Source organism: Suncus etruscus, chromosome 13 (genome assembly GCF_024139225.1).
Source record: "Suncus etruscus isolate mSunEtr1 chromosome 13, mSunEtr1.pri.cur, whole genome shotgun sequence".
Taxonomy (NCBI): domain Eukaryota; kingdom Metazoa; phylum Chordata; class Mammalia; order Eulipotyphla; family Soricidae; genus Suncus; species Suncus etruscus.
Genome location: NC_064860.1, coordinates 29,281,992 through 29,298,969, shown reverse-complemented (window position 1 = coordinate 29,298,969; position 16,978 = coordinate 29,281,992). Strand labels below are relative to the sequence as shown.

At 49.9% G+C, this 16,978-nt stretch overlaps 1 protein-coding gene across 1 annotated transcript in view; it reads left to right on the top strand.

Annotated features, from left to right (window-relative positions):
• Nucleotides 1-16,978, top strand: part of MYLK (myosin light chain kinase) — a 244,404-nt gene that overhangs the window by 134,797 nt on the left and 92,629 nt on the right. Inside the window, exons 13-16 of the mRNA XM_049785945.1 lie at nucleotides 1,021-1,270; nucleotides 4,746-4,817; nucleotides 5,205-6,181; nucleotides 12,871-12,987. Of these exons, the coding sequence (XP_049641902.1) occupies nucleotides 1,021-1,270; nucleotides 4,746-4,817; nucleotides 5,205-6,181; nucleotides 12,871-12,987 (1,416 nt within the window). The remainder of the gene's footprint in view (nucleotides 1-1,020; nucleotides 1,271-4,745; nucleotides 4,818-5,204; nucleotides 6,182-12,870; nucleotides 12,988-16,978) is intronic.

Below are 16,978 nucleotides of genomic sequence, written 5' to 3'. Positions count from 1 at the left end.
AAGTTCAATATAGCATCACATGTCTCAGAGCAGGGCAGGGAGACATTGGAGGCACCCTGCCTCTGGGCTGAATATCATCAGGAATGAGTCTGCAAGCACCCTACAGAAACAAAAGCAGAAATAGCACAGGGGACAAAGCAATTGCCTTGCATATAGCTAAATCAGTACTGTATGGTCCCCCAAACACTGCCACCAATGACCTCTGAGCTCTACCCACCCATGCCAATAAATAAATAAATGAATAAATGAATAAATAAATAAATAGCAGTATAAGTGAACCATCTGGGGCTCAGATCCCATGGTCCCAGAGACCAGCTCCCCACTCTCCATCTACAGCTCTGGCAGGAAAAGTAGGGCTGCCCTCACTGCTTTTTCCAGTTACCTGACCTGCATACAATACCAGGAGCAAAATCACATCACTGAACAATTGAGAAGCAAAAGCTTTTCTGATGAATTATAGCCTCTTAGGCCATTCCACCCCTGCTATTCATCATTCCTTTTGGAATTTTTTTTATTTTGGGTATCTGAGAATGCTCATGTAAGTTAATGGGAGTATCATTCCCAAATAAGACCCCAATCCAAATAACTTAACTAACAAATCATATTTAGTATACATGCTGGAACCTGCCAGGAATGAGCCTTGAGTGCAGAGCCAGGAGTAAGCCCTGAGCACTGCAAGGTATGGCCTCCCCAAATAAAAAGGTGAAAAGCAAATGGTAGATACATAGTTAACTCTGCGGTGTTTCTGATGCTGGTCGTCTATGCCTAACCCAGAGCCCTGTCCTTCAGGTTCCCTTTTCCTTGGGCTCTACATACACCCCTTCATGCTAGCCTGGGAGAGATTAAGGGACAAATGGGTTTGGAGAATTATGTGATCTCTCTGTACAGGCCATCAGTGTGCCTTTTGGACAAGCAGTTACTGGACCCCCCACTTGCCTCCTGCCTGCCTGCTATGGGAGGAAGTATGGGCTCTCTATGGAAAGACCTCTCTCCTCAGCTCTGCCCTTTACCAATCTGCAGAGCCTCAGGACGGCACCCAGCCCTGGTTCATCAGCAAGCCTCGCTCAGTGACAGCCTCCCTGGGCCAGAGTGTCCTCATCTCCTGCGCCATTGCTGGTGACCCCTTCCCCACTGTGCATTGGCTCCGAAATGGCAAGACCCTCTCCAGAGACACCAGCCACTTTGAGGTGCTACAGAATGAGGATGTGTTCACTCTGGTTGTTAAGGATGTGCAGCCCTGGCATGCTGGCCAGTATGAGATCCTGCTCAGGTGAGACTCCTATCACCCCCATCCACACTTTCCCACTACCAGTCAGAGTCCTTCCCCAGAGCTTGGAAGCCAAGCAGGCAGGCAAGATAGAGGTGTCTGGACTTGGAGAAAAGGGGTGCCCTGTGGCTGGCCGGCTTCTGAGCCTTTTGTTTCACTTTTACATGGCATGGAGCTCCTCTCCAGAGCCCTCTCTTTGTTTACGATCACTTCTGCATTTGCTCCCCTTTGAATTGAATGGAAAAAATGAAGGAGGGCAATGGATAGTACAAAGGTTAAGGCACTTGCCTTGTACATGGTGGCAGCGGCTAACTTGGGTTTGATCCCAGGCACCACATCTGGTCCCCTGAGCCCCACCAGGAGGGCTCCTGGCACACAGCCAGGAGTAAACCCTGAATAATTATTGAGTATGACTCAAGAAGACTCAAAAAATAAATAAATAAATAAATAAATAAATAAATAAATAAATAAATAAATAAATAAATAATAGTATTACAGGGCCAAAATCAGAAGGCTAGAGGATGTGCTAGTTATTTTTTACTGTGTCGCAAATAATCCCAAAGCCTAGCAGCTGGAAGCAGCTGTCATCTGGCACTTTCTTTGGATCAGGAATTTGGAGCAGCTTTGTCAGGTGATCCAGGCTCCAGGTAGTCTGTGGGGAGTGGAGGCATGAGTAGGGGTGCAGACTCAGAAGGCTGCCAAAAGATGCTCTTTGCCTCTGAGATGAACCACCTCTCCCCTCATCACATCACATCACATCATTACCTCATCACATCACAAATATGCAGAGCTACATGCCATACCCTGTCACCAAAATTCCCCCCAAATAAAGAAAAAGAAAAGAAACTATTCCAATACTTAGCAGTTCTCTCTCTCTCCTGTCTCTCTCCTGTTTCTCCTGTCTCTCTTTTCTCTCTCTCTCTCACTTTCTCTCTCTCTCTTTCTCTCTCTCTCTGTCCCTCTCTCATATTTTTGAGCCACACCCCGTGATGCTCTGGAATTACTCCTGGCTCTGCGCTCAGAAATTGCTCCTGGCTCGGGGGATCTTATAGGATGCCGGGAATCGAACCCAGACCCATCCTGGGTCAGCCGCGTGCAAGGCAAATGCCCTACCACTGTGCTATTGCTCTGGCCTCACTTTCTTTTTTAATCCATCTGTTATTTTTTAGGTGCCTGCAGATGTCCTGCTAATCTGGGTCAGGCTCAGTGAACTGCCACTGAACTTTGACCCAAGTGTGGTCAGCAAATGAGGCTGAGTTGCAGGCTAGCCTGTGGCACCAGTCCACTCAGATCACATGCATGGCCTTTGCCAGATGCCCAAACCATTATTAATCATGAAAGCAAATCTATTTCCAAAATAAAGAGAACCTAACCTACTCTTCTCTGGGCAAATCATGGAAACCAACAGTAAGAGAGCTTGTATGTAAGAAACAGTGCTTGGAGACACAACGCACACTAGCTGACAGGCATCCTACAGGAGACAAGCTTTGTTGTGGGGTTTTCAGAAAAAAAGAAGGGCTGGGCTTGGCAAAGGATTCCTGGCTGACTGGAAGAGAATTGAGCAGGGGCCAGGAGGCAAGAGCTGAGCCCAACATGGGGTGGGGGAGCCCATTGGGCCTCCTGGGATAGAGGGATGCCTACAAAGGTCAGTAGGCAGACTGTCTTGGGGCCAGCTGGGGAGACTCATAAAACCAATACATTCCAGCTGGAAGAGACCTCAAGTGTGCCACCTGCTTTTTTAATAATGGGGAAAACCAAGGTCGCTGAGACACAAACTTCTTGTGACTCACCCCAGTGGCTCAAACAGAGCCACCTGAAAGGTTCTCTGCTCTGTATTCAGTAGATACACTTCTATGTTTTTAGGTTTGTTTGCTTTTTTTTTTGTCTTTGGGCCATACCCGGCGGTGCTCAGGGGTTACTCTTGGCTGTCTCCTCAGAAATAGCTCCTGGCAGGCACGGGGGACCATATGGGTCACCAGGACTTGAACCAACCACCTTAGGTCCTGGATCAGCTGCTTGCAAGGCAAATGCCGCTGTGCTATCTCTCTGGGCTCTATCCCATGTTTTTGATCCACCCATTGACCCCCACCCCCACCCCAGTGTCCTTGGAAGATGGAGTCCTGGGGGATGGGGATAGGGCCCCAGCACAAAGCCCTGGCCCCTTTCCCCTTCCCAGAGATCAGCCTCTTCATTCCTGTGGGAGGCTATGGCTTTGGCCTTGGCTTTGGCCCCAGTGGAAAAGGAGAAAGGCATGGAAAGTTCTCCTGGGAGTTTGTGCCAAACCCGCCACCCCCTTCCCCGTCAACTTTGCTCCTGACAGAAGTCAGACCTAGAGCCAGGACAGAATGCCTTTCAAGGAGGAAGGCTGAATGGTGGGTGGAAAGAAGGGGGGGCCAAAGGGCAGGCAAGGGCAGCCGTCCTCCATCTGCCCAGGTTAGAGTCAGTTTCAGCTTCTCATTCTTCCTGGCTTTTATGTAGAACTAAAAGGAGGAAATGTCCAAAAGTCATTTCTGACCTGGAAAACATGCTCAGTAGTACTCAGGACACTTCAGGGGCCTGCGGGAGGAAAAAAGGAAGGCATGGGGTGCAAGAGCAAGAGTCCCATCAGTCTGGATAGTTCCATCAGAGCTCAGGAATCCAGCAGATGGCAGCCTTGAGGGATGATCTGCTGAGATGCACACACAACCCAAGTGGTACAGCCACCTCTTTGAACAAGTGTGTGTGTGTGTGTGTGTGTGTGTGTGTGTGTGTGTGTGTGTGTGTGTTTGCAGGGGGGTTTTTGTTGTTGATTTGTTTTGTTTTGGGTCACACCCTGTGGCTCTCAGGGCTTACTCCTGGCTCTGTGTTCAGAAATTTAAACTGGCAGGTTCAGGGGACCATATGGGATAACGGGGATCAAAACTGGTTTGGCCATGTGCAAGGCAAATGTCCTACCAATGTACTATCATTTCTGTTTACAGGAAGGCTTAGGAGCCATCCTGTGCCATGTACAGGAAGGACAGAAAGCGTCATCTAAAAGGAGACACCATGTTTTGAAGTTTAAAAAGTTGCATCTGAGGTTCTAAGCCATAGGTTTAGGTAGAGTGTTTTCATTTCACAAGCAGGGGAAAGGGAAGAGTAGCAGTCAGGTGGCACTAAGAGGAGAGGAAGCACCATCTCTGGATTAGGGGATGGTCCCCAAACAGACTGAACTGCCTCCACATCCCAGAAGGCTGTGTTCCTTCCTCATGGTTTGTATGACATAGTTATCCCTAACTGGCTTAGTAATTGTCCAAAAGTTGCTGTTTCCATCTAGAGCAGGGGGAAATAAAGAGAAACCCAAAGCAGGGAAAGTTGAGGGGTATTCCTGCCCTCAAGCCAGGTGTTGGGTCCCCAATTCAAGTTCACCCACCCGCATGTGGTCAAGTCTATACTGGCCCAGCTCCATGGAGCGTCCTCTACCTGCTGATGTCTGATGCCTGACGTCTGACTCCTGCAGGAACCAGGTGGGCGAATGTAGCTGCCAGGTATCCCTGATGCTGCCCAATGGCCCTACCAGAACTCTGCCGTGGTGAGTGCCCCCCAAGCTTGACCGGGACAGGCCCTAGGCCCCACCACCCACCTTCTTCTGGGTCCCTGCAGGCCAGCCCAGCAGCTCAGCTTGTTTGTATCCTCCAGCCCAAGCAGACTGAGCCAAGAGGGAGAGATTGGAAGAAGGGAGGGAGAGAAGGGGGGTATATATTTTTTTTGCACACACCCTTATAAGGCTACTGAAGTCATTACCATGTAACAAACCAACTAAGCCTGCTAGTCTCTCACCAAAGTTCCCTTCTATAAACACAGCCCGGCAGGCCCCCTCCCCTGCTCTCCTCCCTCAGGGATTTGCTCCCTGACGTTGCTCTCTTACCCGGCCCCTTTTCCTCTGCTCTCTTCCCTCTTTTTCCCTTCATTGCTGCAGGGGGAGGGAGCCAGCCAGCTGTGCAGGCCTCAGTGGTAGCAGTGGTGGTGGTGGCGTGGGTGCTACTGCTGGTGGCAGTGAAGGCTATGGGAGCCTGAGGCCCGGCTGGCCAGCACAAGGGAAGGGTTGGCTGGAGGAGGAGGAGGAAGAGGAGGAGGACAGCGAGGACGTACGGGGGGTGCTGAAGCGGCGTGTGGAGACCAGGCAGCACACAGAGGAGGCCATCCGCCGGCAGGAGGCAGAACAGCTGGACTTCCGTGAGCTCCTGGGCAGAAAGGTGAGCACCAGATCTGTGTCAGAGGACGAACTCAAAGAGATCCCAGTGGAGCAGATGGATTTCCGAGCCAACCTGCAGCGGCAGGTAAAGCCCAAGACGGTGTCCGAGGAGGAGAGGAAGGTGCATGGACCCCAGCAGGTGGACTTCCGCTCCGTCCTGGCCAAGAAAGGGACACCCAAGACCCCTGTGCCAGAGAAGGGGGTCCCTCCCAAGCCCGCCACGCCAGACTTTCGCTCTGTGCTGGGCAACAAGAAGAAGTCACCAGCAGAGAATGGGAGCAACAGTGCTGAGGTTGTGGACACCAAGGCCACTGAGGTCTCAAAACCTGTAGGCAATGCCAAACCCGCTGAGACCTCAAAACCCGTGGGCAATGCCAAGCCTGTTGATGCCCCAAAACCTATGGGCAACACCAAACCCACCGAGACCCTGAAGCCAGCCAGAAAGGAAGAGCTCAAGAAAGAAGTTCAGAACGATGTGAACTGCAAGAGTAGGAGCCCCGAAGCCCCCGATGTGGAAAAGACCCCCACACACCAGAGCAAGGCCCCGGCTTTCCCAGAGAAGCTGCAGGATGTGCGTGTGGCAGAGGGTGAGAAGCTGCTGTTACAATGCCAGGTGTCTGCAGAGCCTCCAGCCACCATCACCTGGACCTTAAATGGAAAGACCCTCAAGACCACCAAGTTCATCATTGTCTCCCAAGAAGGTAACGAACCAGTGGGTTGGGACAGTTCCTGAGACTTTGGTCTTGCGGGTGGCTGCTCAGAGCCCAGAGCTGGGTTGACGGGATGTCCAGCCTCTAAACCCTCTTTACTTACATAGCTACCTGCTGCTTTGCACAGGGCTTAGGGCATGAGCTTCTGCCTAGGGGTGGGGGTGTTGGGAGAGTGTGGTCCTGTCCACACTGAGCATGTCTGTTGGAGGCTCCCAGATCACCCTCATAGCAGACCTGGAACCAAGCATGCCCACCCCCTAAGCGCTGGCATGGGCTCTGCTCATGGGCTTGGAAATGGGAGAGCTACTGCTGTCGAGCTCTAAGCTGTTGAGGGGTATCTCGGGAAAGGGTGAAAAGTGAGGGTCTGACTTAGATCTCAAGTTCACCATCAAGTCCAGTTTCCATTTTAGTGACCTTGAGGGTGGGGAGGCCAAAACCTCAGACATACCCGTGCTGCCCGCTGCCCCAGTGTCTCTCTTCCTAATTTGGATGAGACTTTTGTTTGCTGGTATTTCACATTCTTGGGTGGTGGGAAGAAGAGGGAGGGGACCTGAACCTTGCCATCTGAGGCCTTTGAGGGTCTGGAGTTCTCAGATGGGCCAGTTTATACTCTGAGAAGAGGGGATTTTCCCTGGACTCTCCTTTGCTTTGATGCTTTGTGAATCCCAAAGCCCAAGTGGGTTAGTGGAGGCGAAGGGGAGCTTGGAGGCCAGGCTGTGGCTCCACCAGGCCAAAAGCAGACAGAGCTCAGGCATTGGCACTTCTTCAGTGGGAGGAAGGACTGACCTGTCACTTATAGCCTGGCTGTCAGTAGCTCTGGCTTGTGCTCTCCTCTTCCTCGTTCAGCCCCACTGGAAGGTGGTGGCACCAATTCTGCTCACCACCAGGTTTCTCTCAGCATCTGACAGAAAATTCTCCAAAGCTGAGCCATGGGTTTGAAAGCTAGAGTCAGCCAGGGGAGATAACCAGGTGAAAGGAAATTGTTTCTCCCTCACCACAGTTTTGGGGTCACACTCAGCAGTGCTCAGGGCTTAATTGTGGGTCTGTGCTCAGAAATCACTTCTGGCTGGGTTTATGGGACCATACAGGGTGCTGAGGATCAAACTCAGGTTTCTTGTATGCAGAACAAGCATCTTAACGTCTGTGATATTCTTCCAGCTCAGAAAGGTTTATTTTTCCCTTCTCCCGAGTTACTCTCTCTCTCTCTCTTCCAGTGGCTCTCCTCAGATTGGCCGGGTTCCAAAATGTATCACCTCCCCCTTAGTTTCCCTGTGATCCCCACTTAGGCACTGGGCATCACAGTAAGTGTGATGTTCCTAGCTTTCCTGTCTCCCCTGCCCCTATCTAGGAAGCCCGTATGAACTTGTATTAGATAGGCAGCATAGACTGTGGCAGCTACCTTCCCGGAGACCTGTGTGTGGTAATACAAGGACTGTGGCTGCACCCATATCAGGTAAATGGGTATTTAGATAGTTGAGGACAATGCCCAAAGTGGGAATCTGTGCTGGGAACTGTCCATATAGTTCCCTCTCAGAGCCGCATAGTCCCTTCACTCTAATCAGCCCTGTCACATAAACATCACTGGCCCACGGTTGCCCCTGCTCGACTTGCCTGGTATGTAGTATTTTATGATCTGAGTGGAAAAAGGCACTGCAGTCCATTTCCTCCAGACTAGGCAGTGTGGATGCAAAGCTGAGCAAAAAGAGATGCTTAAAGGCAGGCCAGGATCACAAGAGTAGGCTGGAGAGAGACCAGCATGGGAGGGTACATGGAGACAGCCCCAAATTTAACATCTAAAAATAGTATTCGTTAGGTTGTGAGAGTACAAATGGGGAGCATTGAACCCAGGGCATCCATCATGCAAAGCGTCTACTCCCCACTTCCCCAACATATTCTAAAGTATTGGCTATTCCCCTTTGGGAAAATAAGAGAAGCTTACATGTTGCTTGACCAGCATGTGCTAGACCCTGTTTGAGGTATCATTTTTGTTTCCATCATTCAATCCTCATTCCACCATGGCTTATCTAACAAAGGTTACGGCCCTTGTCTGAGCTTGCACAGCCAGGAAGTGGCAGAGCTGGGACTGGAATGTGAGCTGCGTGTCCCTGTAGACCGCACTCAGTTGTGTCATCTCCCAGTGAATGCGGGTAGGTCCACTCACAAGCATGTCTGAGAAATGGCAGTGTTCCATCAGTCTGTCAGAGCTCAGTCTGTCATCCACATCGAAGACTACAGACTCCTCAAGGCCTCCCACAGTTGTCTAGAGGCTGGGAGAGACTGGAGGTACCCTCTGGGCTCTTTGGTTTCTGGTGTTTGCATCTGCAGGGGGGATTGGTGAGGAGAGGCAAGCCTTGAAAGAGGCCTCACTCTAGAAGGGAGAGTGCTTTGTCTTGAAGTTTCAGCCAAGTCTCTGTTCATCATCTAGTCCCTAGAGCTTCACTTTCCATGTTCTCAAGAGAACAGTGCCCCCTCCACCCTTACTTACCCAGGAGAGATCATAATATCTCCAAGACCCTATCACTTGCACTTCAGCAAACTTCAGAGCACAAGGGAGTCAGGGCACTCCCAAGAAACATCCCCAAACATAAAGCAAAATAGCAAGTCATACTCTGCACTCTCTGAGTATCCCTCAGAGAGTACAAAGCATGACCCCAAAAGTAAATAAAACAGGGAATTGTGAAAGACATGGAATGAGCAGTTGTGTTCACAGAATGAGGTTTAGGGGTTTTGATAGCATCTATGCCCAAACTAACATGAGGAACCCACTGAAGAGATGAGGGAGGAGGCAGTGAGACCCAGGCCAACAAGTAGTTGTGAGCACAGAGAGGGAGTGACCAATTCAAAAAGCAAGGACAGAAACCAATGTCAGGCTTAGTAGGGGCTGGTGGGCAGGGAAGAGGAAGATGGAAAAGCACACCGTGTGTGGGTGTCTGGCTGATTGAGGTCACTGTGATGGTCTCCACAGAAATAAGGAAGTTCATCATTTGGGACAGGAAAGTCATTTTTCCTAAGTGATGCCCTCCATCCTCAAATTTCCCCAACTCCCTAAAATGGAGCCCCCATGCATTGACTGCCTCTTCTGAGGTGAAGGTCCATCCCAGGTTCCATTCATGTTGTCACCACTTTCTTTTTCTGTCCTCTCTTCTCAGAGAACCTGTGCCTGCTACCTCCCAAAGACATGTTCAATAGGGACCAGATACTACAGAAATTTCTCCATAGGATTTTGGGAGGGGGCTTCTTCAAGACCTGTAGCTTCACAGGCCCCAGAAACTGGCTTCTGTATACCCACTCCATCTGGTACCCAAAAGCCCCATCTGGGGCCCAAAGCAGTTGTCCATTCTCTTGCTAAATCCCCCAGAGCTGTAAGGTGTGTTCAGATACTTATTGGATTGGCCTTGTCCAAAGGTTGCTGCAACCACCCTGTGTGGCCCCAGCAAAGGAGGGGAAAGCCTAGAGTCCAGAGCAGCCCCTGCTGCTTCTGAGAAGAGCTTTCATCTGTGCCAGCCTGAGTCCAGTGAAAGCCTCTCTCTCCCTGGTAAACAGCTCTCAGACTCATTGTGATTGTGAGTGTGTGTGTGTGTGTGTGTGTGTGTGTGTGTGTGTGTGTGTGTTCCTATTGTCAACCTGGAGGTGCTCAGGGATTACTCCTGACTCCACACTCACAAATTATGACTAGCAGCTTCAGGGGAGCATATGGATGTCAGGGATTAAGCCCAAGTCAGCTGTGCACAAGGCAAAATGCCCTACTCACTGTGCTATCTGTCCAGCTCCCTGCAGAGGCTTTTCCCAAACCTGTGTAAACTCATCCTCTAGAGAGCAAAGGATTTCTGTAGCACCAACTCTCACCTAGGGCCCATTCCCAGCTCCTTTCATTGTAAGATTCATCTCTGAAGACCTCTCAATTGGGATGCTTTTGTTTTTCCTTTCAAGAGCATTATTATCTTCTGTAGGAGGGCCTATGGGATTAAATATCCATGACTTTCTCTGGCTGAAAACCTCCCAGATGCCCTCGTGCTGGCCCCAAGCCATGATTATTCTCAGAAGTGCAGTCTTCCCCCCCCCCCTTTTTTTTTTTGAAACTGGGACTGCATTCCAGGCTTTGGACAAACATTTGTGAAAGACTCAGCGTGGGGGGTGGGAGTTTGTTCTTGTGCATGTGAGGTGTGTTTGGAGCAAAGTCAACCCAAGATCAGAGAAAATCCATCTTTGGCTACATAGGGGTGCTGGGGATGAGACTCCAGCACTGTGAGTCTTAACTGAATTGCTTTATCCAGACTTGCCAGGGGACCCTGGTGGGGAGGTGCTGGCCTGGGGAGGGGGAACAGGAACCCTTAGAGCAGACTGCCCTGCCACTATCACCCCTATTTTCCTTACACACTGAAATAGAAGAAAGACAGGCATCTCCATCCTTTATGGATCTCTGATACCCCATCCCCCTCACCTCCAGCTTCAAACTCCCTACCAGGCTGAGGCGTCTCAAAATAATAATAATAAAAAAAAACCACTGGGAAATGGTTTTTCTTCTGGAGATCAGGAAGAAGCTGTCCCACAGGAAATACCAGATTCTTTACTCTGGGCTTGACCAGCCTCAGAGCCTGCTTCAAGGGAGGGGTGAGTGGGGAATGGGAGTCTTCCCCAACCCATCACAGGTGGTCTGGGGAGCCAGGATGTGGGCAGCTTAGAGAAGTGCCAACTGGGCTGTGGCCCTGCACCCCACTTCTCCTGGGGCCCTGGCTATCACCTATGTACTCTTTGCTGTTTAGGTCCATGGCTGAGTTGTATATCGGAGGCTGAGCTGTAGAAATTTCGGATTTGGAACAGGATGCTCTGGGGAGTGTGGCAACTGCTCCAGAGCCTTCACTCTATAGAGGGCTCATGCACTGTAGACTGGGGTTCCTGTCTTCTGAACTCCCAGCTGAACGCATACCCCCTCTCTCTCCAGGCACATGGCCTGGCTCTCACCCTTCGGTTGGGTTGCTCTAAAACCCAGGGGCAGGAGAGATAATATAGAAGATAGGGCACATGCCTGCCATGTGGCTGATTTGATTAGATCCCTGGACTGACTGTGGGTTCCCTGAGCCCAGCTAAGAGTGATCCCTGAGGGCATGGCTCAAAACAAACAGGAAAAAAAAACAAACAAATAACCCAGCCTAAGGCCTTTCATGAATATTCTGAAGGCCTATCTTCTAGTCTCAGAGACAATCCCTACCCACAGGTCCCTCTGGGGAAGACCTCCCAGGGGTTTTCCCAGGAGGCAAAGTGATGAAAGAGAGTTGGGAGCAGAATACCCTCATGTCCTAGGTGTTCAGGAGACCCGGGTCTCCCCCTGTAAGATGGTACTCAGGGACCCGGGAGCAAAGTGCGCTCTTTAGCCTTGTCCAGCTCCCCTTGGAGCTCTGGTACAGCTAAAATCAGCCTCCTCTCCTGACCTCTTTTTGTGTTGATCTGTCTGTTCATCTGTCCAAAGGAGGGTAGGGTGCATTTTTAGATCAAGGGCCCCCCCTTCTGGCTTGTACCCACACACATCTGTGAGGATCTCAGTTCTGCCAGTCCAGGGCCAGTGGCTGTAGTGTGCCAGCTCTCTGATGACAGGGACTCAGGAAAGAGGTGACCCCAGCAGCAAGAGCCCATGACCCTGACCTCCTCCTTGGAGGAGGACTGCTGCCCAGACAGCAGGATGGGGTGGACTAGATACCATGGTATGGGCTGCTGTGTGTCTGTGACAGGGACCTAGAGACCAGCAGGCCCATACCACTGCTGGCCTTTCCCCAAGAGAATGGGCCAGCCATGGGATGAAAGAGCTAGGATGGGACAAGGAGCAAACCCCAAAGTCCTACATGAGCAGCACAACTGCTATTTCTCCCATGAGCCCCCAAGAGGAGGGTTGTATGCAAGGTTAGGCCCGGGTGAGAATCTGTGGAGGAGGGAGACCAATTCTATAGCCTCTCCTTGAATGAATCACAGGTCTTGTACTGATTGGCCAGAGAGACATTGAAAACAGGCTTTGCTTGAGTTTTATCTCTAGTATTACTCTTAGAGCACCTCCCTAAGAGCAGACCCCAGGCTTAGAGCTAGGTGCAGCCCCTGAACCCTGCCAGGCATGGCCAAAAAAAAATTAGGGAAAAAAAGACTTATCTGTAGGGACATCCCCTAAATGGCTGTTATTGGCCAAACTTCTCAACTACAGAGCCAGCTCAGGATCCTGTGCTTCAACCACTTTCTTCTGCCAACAGCTCTTACCTCTTTCCCTGGGGCTAGTACCCCTGACTTCTTCATCCACCACTTTCTTCAACACTCCTGAAGCTAAGAAGCACCCAGCCTCCTTGCTGAAGCTGGACAAAGTCCCTTCAGCTGCCCTTTTGGCCAGCTGGCCCTGCCCTTGTCTCTTCCTGCCATCCAGGGAATAGCCCACTGGCCACTGCTCCTAGTGAGTGAACTACAGAGCCATTCTCTCCCTTCTTGACAGTATGTCCCCTTAGGAGAAGGACCAGGTAATAGCATGATTGGAAACCTGGTATTCTGGCTTTTGTATGCTGAGGGGTTTCTGCCCACAACACCTCTGACATCAGGCCTCCAAGGTTCCCCACTTAGACTGCACATACCTGCCCCCTCCTCTCACTCCAGTTGGGTATGTGCTGGTCCCAAGATTACTCCACTAAATGTATTCTTCTTTCTCTCAGGCTCTCTATGCTCTGTGTCCATCGAGAAGGCGTTGCCCGAGGATAAAGGCACATACAAGTGTGTGGCCAAGAATGCCGCTGGCCAGGCCGAGTGCTCCTGCCAGGTCACCGTGGATGGTAGGTGATGATCCCACTGGCTCTGCATCACACCAAGTCCTGTTTCTCAGCCCCTCCCTGACCCCACTTTGATCCCACAGGGTGGCTTCCAAGGCTGCCATCCTCCTCCCTAGACATGCGCTCTGCATATGTATTTTGCAAAAAGGAAACAAGAAGAAAAGCCCTACTTGATAGCTCAAGGTGGCCTCTGAGCTCCACCCTAGCTGGAAGAAGGGGCTGCCATCTCCGCCCCCACTTAGGCTCAGTCCTGACCTTACTGGCAAGGAAGTCTGGGCACCACACAGGAGGGGAAAGACACTCCCACAGGAAAGTGAGTGTGGTATCTACAGGCCACAGCACGGAACCATTCCTGCTAGAGGCCTGAAGAGTAGAGGAGGGAGCAGAGGGGTACTGAGGGGAGACGTCCTCTGCAAGGTGAGTGGGGACTGAGTCTTCAGGGGTAGGAGAATGGGCTGCCTTTGCCCAAGGAAGAATCTCAGAAGAGAAAACTCTTAGAGAGGGGGAGGAGGCAGGAGACTCACCCATTAGAGCTGCAGGAGGAACAGTTTATTTATTTATTGCTGGTGGCCATATTCAGAGGTGCTCTGGCTCTGTGCTTAGGGGTCATTCCTGATGGGGCTCAGAGGACTCTATGCTGTAACAGGAATGGAACTAGAGTTGTCTACATGCAAAGCAAGTACCTTACCTCTGTACTATTTCTCCAGTCCTGTTCCACCACTTGCTCCCCTCCACCCTCACCTTCCCAGATAGGGGTTGAAATAAGACACTAGGAAGTTGAACAACTTGATGATTGTTTTAGTTTGCCACCCTTGTTTTTCAAAAAGTCAGGCATTCCAAGGCACACCAGGATGCAGGCAGCACCAAGCCCCACCCTGGGTCTCCTTGGCCAGGCCCCTTACTATTTGGTAGAGTGTCCCTGAAACTCCTAGCTCCTGACTGTCATAGACTCAAATAGAGTCATAGTGCCCAAATATGGCAGCTGGGAGTCCAGCATCACTGTGGTCATCACCCGAGTCCTCACCTGTGGCACTGCCTAACCTGGGTGTCATTGCTCCAATTATGGGTTTTACCATCTTATTTTATCATCAATAAAGTTCATCTCTGGGGTCGGAGAGATAGCATGAAGGTAAGGCCTTGCGTCCAGAAGGACGGTGGTTCGAATCCTGGCATCCCATATATATATATATGTAGTCCCCCATGCCTGCCAGGGACAATTTCTGAGCGTAGAGCCAGGAGTAATCCCTGAGCGCTGCTGGGTGGAACCCAAAAACCAAATTAAAAAATAAAAAATTCATCTCTGAGATATATAATAACTGGGAGAGAAAAGTAGATCTTATAAAGGATTAAAAAAGAAAAAAAGAAAAACACAATGTCAATACACGTGAAATGGTCAGTAGCCTACTCAGCAGTAATATGTGTGTGTGTGAGAGAGAAAGAGAGAGAGAGAGAGCAAGAGCATGGAGAGAGAGGGAGAGGGAGAGAGAAAAAGAGAGGGAGAGAGGGAGAGACAGAGAGTCTGTGTGTATTCTGGGTATGCCTGTGTCCTGATGTTCAGGTGGCAGGTTTGATGACTCAGCAGGCATGATTGGAATCCCTGGAAGCAAACCAAGCTACTGCCCGCTGGTCCTGAGTGTGACCCAGCAATGTATCACACACGCCTAACAGTATCCAGCTTCCCTCTGGTGCAGGCACTGTAGTTAAAATACATTGTTTCTGAGGCCGGAGCAGTGGTGCAAGCAGTATGGTGTCTGCCTTGCAAGCGCTAGCCTAGGACGGACCTCAGTTCGATCCCCTGCTGTCCCATATGGTCCCCCAAACCAGGAGCGATTTCTGGGTGCATAGCCAGGAGTGTCACCGGGTGTGCCCCCCCCCCAAATAAAAGAAAACAAAAATACAGTGTTTCTGAGCCTGACCCAGAAGCCTGTCTCAGACAGCTTTGAATCCCAGGCTCAAGCACAGTTGAGAAACCAGCTGCTAATGAGCTGGGTAGTTATTCTTTGTCTTCCTTATCTGCAATCTGTCAGCACCTTTTAGAGAAACAGCAATTGGCTTATTTTCCAAACCAAACTTTGTGTTCAAAGTCCTTTATCTCTAGGGAATAACTTGGGGATTCTTTTGTTATTATTATTATTATCTCATTTTCATTGTTGTATGACAACTGGCACAGCTTGGCACCAGGGCCACACCCACTGGGAAGGGTTTGAGGATGTGGCCCAGAGTTTCTTGTCTGCTTTATTTATCCCTTGAGCCACATCCATGTGCAAATTCTCTTTTCCTGAGGTTTGGGGGATTCATCCTTCTTTTTGTGGATCTGTGACTTTGTAGAGTCACTTGCTAGTTCCACTAATTCTGCTGACTGTATTTATCTCTGGTTCCTTCAGTGGGGCCTCAGCAGGGTTGGGCCTCTGGCTGACAAGAGAGAGCTGGATCTTAGGAGAAGACCTACAACAGGGAGAGCAGCTGAGACCTCAGTTCATTAGATTTATTTGGTTTATACACATTTGTCTTTTTTCCTGAAAAAGAGAAAGGACAATTTATGCTTACCCTTGACACCCACTCTTGACCTTATTGCTACCTATGGGGGCTTTGTAAATGCCCTGCTTGCAGGTGGCAGCCTGGCTGCTTCCACTTGAAGCTCTTGGCAAACAACAAACCAGAGTTCTCCCTTTGCCAACCCCCTGATCCTTTCAGCACCTCCTCTTCTCCTCTTCGCTTCTCAGCTGGGTGAAGAGGTGTTCTGTCCTCACTCTGTTCCCATTCTCTTATCTCTCCCTGTTCCCCAAGGCAACTTAAAGATCCCAGGCACTCTTGGAAATTAGACTATAGATTAGCACTCAGAGGGGCTGTCTATAGTTTGTTTGGGTTTTGGTTTGAGGTCCATAACCCAGCAATGCTTAAGGTTTACTCCTAGGAGGCTCTTGGCTCAGGATCACCCTTGGAGGGGCTCAGGGACCCAGAACATGTTCACAGCTTTTAAGAACACCCCCAAAGGGGTCAGGAATTAAGACGCTGAAGAAATTGCCCTAAGACAAGTCATGTCTGCATTTTCTAGCCTAGTTAATGTGTGGCTTCGGATTTCTCTCTTTCTCTGAAGTTACTGTCTCCTGGCCTGACCCGGACCTACTCTACACCCATCCAGGGCAGTAAGGACCCTCCTCCATGAGGACTGAAGTCTAGAGTGAAGGCTGTTCAGGTCTCTTTCTCTAAGACCCCTTGGCCGGTCAGACTTTGCCTCTGACAGTCCATCTTGGTCACCTATACAGCCTACATCTGGTCCCACAAACCTGACTTATGAGTGCTGTCAGGCTCAACACTAGGACATCATAAACACAACATGATTCCCCAAACTCCTCCATAAGCAGTGGAAGACAGATTCTCTGTATACACACATACCTGGCTGTCGAACCAAGCCCATGTGCTCTGTCCTAAGAATAGGGGCTCTCGTACACTCTCCTACTGCAGCGACATCAGCCTTCCCACTGCAGTAGGAAATCACCATCCTGAAGGGAACCTGAAATTGCAGTAGGCTTGTTTGAAAACTGACTCAGAAAGGAAAAGCTGACCTACGAATAGAGACATCAAGATACAGATTAGATATAGGTATAAGTTAGAATACATGACTTAAGTATAGAGTAAATATTGATTAGATATAGATATATAGCTTCAGTTCTAAGTATATATCAGATATATTGATTTAGACATAAATAAATATTTAGATATGGATGTAGATTTAGGTATGGGTTTAGATATAAATTGATTTAAGATTAGGTAGATTAGGTACAAATTTAGTGATAGGTATAGATCTAAGCTTATATATACATATACAAATATATATACATATATGTTTGTTTGTTTGGTGGTCATATCTGGTAGTACTCAGGGCTTACTCCTGGCAGGGCTTGGGAACCATATGTGATGCCAGGGATCAAATCATGGTTGGCCACACACAAGGCAAGCCTCCTACCCACTCTGCTCTCTCTCTCTGGTCCCA